Here is a 7,670-nt window from a genome sequence, read left to right on the forward strand (position 1 = left end):
CTTTTAATTTCACTTTCTGTATTTTAATTTTGTTGAAGGGCTGATTGGGATTTCCATGTTCTTATTAAAAGTCTAACAAACCTGTTTGGAGTTGACTAAGTTTTTGCTGTGTCAACCCATCTAATCAGTCCTCAGAGCTCTCTGCTTTGATGAACTTGACCCTAGGGGAAGGGGTCACATGAGTTTGAAGATTAGAGGTCTTTGCCATGTAATGTACTCTGTGAATCGGATGGGGAAGGTTGGACCCTGCCTTCTTGGGCCAGCGTCTAGGGGAAAGGCCCATATTGTTTGGCCTGAGCAGGGTGTTGGGCAGTCGATTGTGGGGCTCTTCAAAGTAGGCCTAATTGCCTGAATAAGGAACCCAGAACTTTGGATCAGCGTCAGGATTGTTAGGAGAATGCTCAAACGAGATTTATTTTTATTTGTTGAGCAGTCATTAAAGTGGGCCTAAGGGGTGAGGACAGACCACATTCCAGATAGAAAGGGCCTTTTAGAAAAGAAAGCTTCCAGACGAGCAAGATTTATCAGTGTCTCTGGTGCCTGTTGGAAATGTCTTGCAAACATTTGAGCCTGGAAATAAAATTATCAGGGTGAAACTAGAATATGGTGTGGGTTTCAACAGGAAGGTATTCTTCGAAATACAGAGCCCTGTCTGCGGGTCTTTCACCTGAGGGGCAAGTGCTGACACCGGGGTCACTGGAAGGAGTGCAGTTCAAGATAAAGCAGAAGCTTTGAAGTGGGACACAGACATGGGGGTCAATGGCGTAGGGGAGTAGGGGAGGTGGGTGCTTGGTTGCTTTGGTGAAAATCCAAAGCAGCGAGCCTACATTCTGGTTATAAATGGTTCCCTCTGCTCCAACGTAGGGTGTCTCCTTTGGGAGCATTGGGGCTGTACCCTGCGAAGGTTAGGAAGCAGACGGAGAGGGACCCTCATCCAGGATGAGTTCAGCTGTGCCTTTGACCCAAAGAGCTGTCTTTGAGTCTGCAGGGGGAAAGGGTTTGCTCCTTGGTTGTCGGGAAGTGACCTGTTGGAAAGTTTCTAGGGTTCCTATCTTAGCATGACTTAGTGCTTTGGGGGCCATGGGCAAATGAAAATTCAAACCTCTTCCAGCATAAGCTCTAGCATAAGACCTGGCACACAGCACTCAATAAATCCTAGCTGTTGTTTCTCCTGGTGGGTGGTGAAGTGCTCCAGCCGGTGTGGGCAAGGCAGGAGGTAGTCTGGGGCTGATAACCTCTTGCAGCTGGGAAGGGCTCCAAAGACGAGCCTATGACTTGGAACTCAGAACAGAAACAATTAATGTGGAAAGCAGAGCACAGAGGGTCTGAAGCGCATGCCCGGCAGGTGCAGGGGGCGCGCCGCGGCCGCCGGCTCCGCTGCGGCCTCCCCTTTAAGAGGAGCCGCCGCCGCCCACGGCCCGCCGCTGCGGCAGGGACCTCCCCTTTAACGGTGGCCGCTCCGCGCTCCGCTGCCCCCGCGGTAGCTCGCTGCTGCGGCTGCTACTGCGGCTCCTCTCGCCACCGCCGCCCGGCCTCGGGCCACTGCATCCTCCGCGGGGCCGGGGCCCGCCCCGCGCCCCGCCCGGCCCCGCCATGGTGTCCTGGATCATCTCCCGCCTGGTGGTGTGAGTGCGGCGGCGGCGCGGGGCGCGGCCGGTTACAGGGGAGGCGTTGGGGGACCCGGGTGGGCAGGATTTTATAACCTGGCATGTAACACCTCGCGGCTTCATACAACCGAGCCACCTAAAGGCAGGTCATCCCTAATTAGGGGTCCCCGGAGACCAGCAGGTGTGGGACCCAGGACTGGAAGGGGGAACTTGGAGGAGCATGGCAGGCCTGACTTTCCCAGGGAGCTTGCCCACCCCTCTATTTTTCAATTTCCCCAGCGATCCACCCTACACCCTCCCAACCTCCACCTCGGGGCTGGCCCGCAAGGCCTGATGATAAGGGGAGGCCAGCGGTTCCCTCCCCCACCTATCCGAGCCGCCTTCTGGAGCCCCTCAGACCCGGGCCCTTATCTCCCAGGCCGCAGAGAGGCGATTTAAAAAGCGGGGAGCAAGGCAGGGCCTCATCACACCCATGGACCCATTCCACAGCTTAGAGCCATAGCCATTCGCCTGGCCTCCCCAAAGCACCGGGACCGCAAACTGCCAAGAGAGGGGCTCATGCCATAAAGGCCTCCGCCGCCCCCCTCCCAAGTAGGACAGCTCCCTGCAGAGATGCTTGGAGGACAAAGTGTGGGAGGTGGCAGGGAGTCTGTGCAGCGCGGAGCCCCTGGGGGGGAGGGCCCGCATGGTCACAGCGAGGAACTATTCGCTGGCACCTCCCCCGCCTGGCCACGGAGAAAACCATGCCCCATAATCCCAAACTTTGTACTTCAGGGGCTTCTACCCCCGTCTGCACTGCCCAATTTAGAAGTCACCTGTCTGGATCAGGCAGGTCCATAGGGAACAGGTGCACCTATACACGGGCAGGTCTGACAGGAACTCGGGAACCTGGGACAAACCCATGCCCCAACTCAGGACCCTGCTTCTCAGCCCCCAGCAGGCCCTCTGTGCTGCCTTCTCCCCATTTGGTGCTGTCACATAGCTGTGTCCTCCGGCCTATCCCTCTCCCTCGCCCCACCGAGGGGAAGTTGGCGCCCACACCTCCAAGTGCTTTTCTGATGATGACTGCTTCTCTCTGGTCCCAGTAAGCTCCTAAGGGGTTCCAGTCTCTTCCTCCTCCTCCTCACCCGCTGTCCTGCCTGTGATTCTTAATGGGATCACCAGGAAGCTCTCCCCTAAGCTCTGTCCCGAGGGACTTGACAAGGCAGGGGGGGGGGGGGTGTTAAGAGCCTCCTTGCCCCTTCCAGGGCCTCCTGCCCTCTGCTCCTCAGGGTGAAGTGGTGCCTAATAGGGGGTGTGCAGTTCCCCTGCAGAGCTGACAGAGGGCAGATATGCACGGTGTCTGGGGAAGGCAGGAGGCAGGAATCCGTGTAGCATGACAAACCCACTCCCCATATGTTTGGTGACCCACTATGAGAAAAACTGGGCAATGGGAGAGGGGAGGGCCGCCACTCCACCTGAGCCAAATTCACTGCTTCAGCCAATGTGGCCCTCCCTCCTCCCCACATCTAGCCAGGGACTTGGCGCAGAGCTGGGAGGGAGAGGGGCCCAGTAACCCTGCCTGCCTCCCTAGGCTCGTCTTTGGCACCCTGTACCCTGCCTATTCTTCCTACAAGGCTGTGAAGACGAAAAACGTCAAGGAATATGTGAGTGTCTGACCCGATGACCTCCCACCCAATCCACCTGGTATGGGAAAGAGGGACGGGGGTCACATTTCTCATGGGGAGACTGTAACAGTGCTGCCGGGCCACTGTCCGATCCTTGATCAGCGGCAGCCCGGGTGTGCCTTTTCCCCAGCCCGTGGTGATCTACAGGCAAAGTGACCGGCCTGGGCATCCCTTCCCCACCATGCCCCTGGCACCCAGAGGGAGGGCCCTGGGTGTCCCCCAGCTCTGGAGTGGCTGGTGGGCAGTGCCCTCTGTCCCCGCAGGTGAAATGGATGATGTACTGGATCGTCTTTGCCTTCTTCACCACAGCTGAGACCCTCACCGACATCATACTCTCCTGGTGAGGCCGGGCAGCTGTGCCCTGCAGGCACTGTGGGGTCCCAGGCTCTGGCTTGCTCCCCCTCAGCCAGCCAAACAGAAGACTGAGACCCAGGGTGGCATGCCACCCCCACCCCTCCACAACTCCACTCCGTGGGGCCCCGGCCAGTAGAATGAGCTCAGACACAACCCCAAGCGCCACAGTGGGACTCAGGAGCCGGGCTTCTGCCACCACAGCGCTCTGTGCCTCAGTTTCCCTACCTGTAAAATAGAGATGGAATCCAGTCCCCTGTAAGCACCGGCTGCGTGCACTTCCAAGGCCTTTTTCTCCTGGCACCCTTATCTATGTGGGAGCCTGAGGAGGCAGGAACTTCCTCCCTTGGCACGCACGCTGGCGCACAGAGGAGCTCAGGCAGATAGATGCCTCTGGGAGGGGAAGGCGAGTAAGTGCAGGCCCTGGAAGTTAGTCGCGAGGTCAGGCCTTTGCATAGGTAGCTTCTGAGGGCCTGCTGGCCTGTGAGGAAAATCAGCGTGGTCAGAGGCAGGAGAGGGTGAGTAGAAGTGTCACTGGTTAGAGAGGGAGGGTAGGGAGTGTAAATAACTTCCCAGCACAAGAGAAAAAGGGTTTGGATGAGGGCCTTGTGAGGGTGTGGAAGGCCTGGCTGGGGGGTGGGGGGGACCTGTGGAGAAGGGAGAGCAGACCTATAAAGGGAGGTGTGCCTAGCAGTGAGAGAGGGTGCTGCTGGCTGACCCCCTCGGGAGGGCGAGCAGGAGAGGGAGGCAAGGGAGATAAGGCCCAGAAAGGACCTGGGAGATTAGGGAGCTCACCTTGGCTGGTGGCGGTTTCAGGACGGAGGGGGTAGGTTGCCCTGTAGTGTGAGAATGGGAATTCCAAAAGAGAGGCAAGGACCCCGATGCCAAGGGGCCCTTGGGGTGTCTCCTCCCTCCTTTCCATGTGGGGCGTCATCTGAGCCCCCCAGTGCCCTTGGCAGCAGTGGGCACCATGGAGCACTAAAGAGACAAGTTGCCCAGGGTCATGCTGAGCCAGCAGACCTGACTCCTTTCCCCAGTGCTTTGCCACCAGCTGCCTCTGCTGCTCCCCTCCCCGCCCCAGGTTCCCCTTCTACTTCGAGCTCAAGATCGCCTTCGTGATATGGCTGCTGTCTCCGTACACCAAGGGCTCCAGCGTGCTCTACCGCAAATTCGTGCACCCCACGCTGTCGAACAAGGAGAAGGTTTGCCCCCATGCCTGCAGCCCCTTCCTAGTTCTCCCTTGGGGGTGCCTGGAACACAAAATGAGCCGGCTGTGCCGCTGTTCGGGTGTGACCAGGGTTGGGCAGGCCCTTGTCCAGAGGGCCCACCCATCACCTCTTCCTTCTTCTCAGGAGATCGACGAGTACATCACACAGGCCCGCGACAAGAGCTACGAGACCATGATGAGGGTGGGCAAGAGGGGCCTGAACCTGGCTGCCAACGCCGCGGTCACAGCTGCTGCCAAGGTGAGACACCCAGACTGCCAGAGCCCCCACCTCGGTGACAGTCCCCTACCTCCCACCCCTCCCCCAGATGTCCTTCCATCTCCTGGTCATCAGGGGCTGTGGAAGCTTTGGACTTACACAGCTCTGGGTTCAAGGACTGGCGCTACCAATTCTCCAGCTGTGTGCCCGCATGCAAGTCACTTACACTCCCTGAGCCAGTTTCCTCGTCTGTGAACACAGGAGAGGAGGGCCCTCCGCTCTCAGCGCTCTTGTGTAGGACTGGGCCCCCCGGGGGGGAATGTGGGTGCGGCATGGAGCCCCCGTGCATGTGTGCGTGCATGTGTAGTAAGGTGGCTGCTGTCAGCACCGTGGTGACCTCTCTCTCCACCCCGCCCCTTACCCCGGTTCTCCCGGTGCGTGCGTGCGTGGTGGTGACCCTAGGGCCAGGGGGTGCTGTCAGAGAAACTCCGAAGCTTCAGCATGCAGGACCTGACTCTGATCCGAGATGAAGATGCCCTGCCCCTGCAGAGACCCGACAGCCGCCTCCGACCCAGCCCCGGTGGCAGCCTCCTTGACACCATAGAGGACTTGGGTACAGGCGGGGCCCTCCAGAGGCCAGTGGGTGTGGGGGGCTGTGGCCAGGTGAGAGAGACACGCCGGTCCCTGTTCACCGTTTCCCCCCAACCAGGAGATGACCCAGGTTTGAGTTTAAAGGCTAGCATGAGCCAGGCAGACCCCCGGACAGAGACCTCTGAGGATGATGCAGGGGACAAGGCCCCCAAGAAGGTCAAATCTATCAAAAAAGTACCCAAAGCAGAGGTAAGCACCTGGGCCAAAACTGGGGTGTGGTGGGGAGTGCAGGGGGATTGCAGGTGGAAGAAGGTGACTATGTTTTTGTCTGCCCGCCCACCTTCCTCCCCACAGCCACCGGCTTCCAAAACACTGAAGACCCGGCCCAAGAAGAAGGCCTCTGGTGGGGGCGACTCAGCCTGAGGCCCCCACATCCCCCCTGCAGGCTGCACAGCATGGAGGGAGCCTCCACCTCAGCCCCGCCCCTGCTCTCCCTCTGTGCCAGTGGCCCAGATGTCTCAGGCCCCAGGGCCCCTCAGATGGCCATCTCAGGAGCCATCCTGTTGACCCCTCCTCTGGAATAGACTTGGAGAAGAGGAGGGAGGCACTACAAGGGGGGCCCGGGGGGCCATGGGGTGAGTCTGGACTAGCCACCCACTCCGCTCCAGGAGGCAAGGGCTCCCAGGAGCTTGCCCAGTTATTCTCCTGTCCCAACCCTGCCCCCGCCCACCCAGTGCCTTGCTGAGGACCAGGGCCATGCCCTTCTCTGAACTCCGATTCTCTCCAGGGGGGTAGGCCACAGCCCAGATGAACCAAGGCACTGAAAGAGCTGAGAGTTAGCGAGGAAGGCCTTGCCCTGCCTCTGGTACAGGCCCCACGCCCACAGCCCACGCCGCAGCCACCTGGGTGGACATTGTCGGGGTGCATAAATGAGCAGGGTGACCAGGCTGGAGCTGTAGTGGGGCTCTCTCCCTGGGCACTGGGTGGGTCTGTGTGCCATATGTCCCCACCAGGAAAAGGAGGTGGGGGCCCCAGATGTTTGTGTGTCTCTCTGTCTGTCTGGGTCTGGGGTGGGGAGGATTTTACCTCTAACTGTCACCTCTCCCATCATCGGCCCTACAACCAGCTGGCCAGCCCAGCTTCCCCTCCCAGAGTCCGAGTCTCCGTGGGCCCTACAATGGGTCTAAGTGACTCCTTACTCTCTCCTCATTCTTCCCCTGGGACCACCTGTCCCCTCTCCTCTGCCTCAGTAGATCTTACCAGGCCACTGAGGTAGGAGAGAGATGTCAGGACAGAGAGGGAGCCCCCAGAGGCCTCTGGTCACCAACTCTGCCCGGGGCCCACTTATTCCTACCCTGTCCCTGTGCCTCAGCGCCCTGCTGAGTGAGCAGCTTCCCTTTTCCCTGGAGGCCCCTCTCCCCATTTCCCCCAGCCATCTTCCTGTGCCAAGACGCCTGGGCCCTCTCTGAGCAGAACCCACCAGGCCCAGCGTTCACCCCACACCCTGCCCAGCTTCTGCCGTGCTCTTAGTCAGGGCCAGGAGGGACACATGAAGAAAACACTCCGAAGCTGAGGGCCGCCAGTTCCGCAGGAGAAAGGTGAACAATGGACCTTTGACACTGAATAAGCCAATAAACTGAACTCTGGCACCTCATTTTTTTGGGAGCCTCTTTGTTCTTGCCCTCTGCAGCCCACAGGTGAGAGACAAGACCCAGCTGTCTCTCTAGGTCAGACTAGTGAACCAGGGACTCTGGCTTCCCAAGTAGCAAACAGACTTGAGTTGGTTCTGTCTGAAACGTAGTTTTAGGGTTCAACATAGAGTCAGAGATGTAAGAGGGGTCAAGGACTTAAAGATCAAAGGTAGTCTTGGCCCTTGGAATCCTACCCTAAGACCTCCTCCCCCAAAGGGTTTTCTGGCACCCACCAAAAGAGCCGGGTGTAGGTTCTGGGGACAAGCCCAAAAGGTTCCCAGGGAAGGCAGGGCAGGAGTCAGGCCTGGTGGCCATTATGCCTAGAAAAACCAAGACATG

The 7,670-nt window shown here is 59.0% G+C and overlaps 1 protein-coding gene across 1 annotated transcript; it reads left to right on the plus strand.

Annotated features, from left to right (window-relative positions):
• The first annotated feature begins 3,185 nt into the window (after window positions 1-3,185).
• Window positions 3,186-7,272, plus strand: REEP2 (receptor accessory protein 2). Its single transcript, XM_075543125.1, has 7 exons — window positions 3,186-3,253; window positions 3,538-3,614; window positions 4,707-4,827; window positions 4,978-5,091; window positions 5,512-5,662; window positions 5,759-5,889; window positions 5,995-7,272. The coding sequence occupies exons 2-7, from the start codon at window positions 3,547-3,549 to the stop codon at window positions 6,061-6,063; spliced, it is 654 nt and encodes a 217-aa protein (XP_075399240.1). The 5' UTR covers window positions 3,186-3,253; window positions 3,538-3,546; the 3' UTR covers window positions 6,064-7,272.
• Window positions 7,273-7,670: the final 398 nt, after the last annotated feature.

The sequence above is a fragment of the Tenrec ecaudatus genome, chromosome 2, assembly GCF_050624435.1.
Source record: "Tenrec ecaudatus isolate mTenEca1 chromosome 2, mTenEca1.hap1, whole genome shotgun sequence".
Classification (NCBI taxonomy): domain Eukaryota; kingdom Metazoa; phylum Chordata; class Mammalia; order Afrosoricida; family Tenrecidae; genus Tenrec; species Tenrec ecaudatus.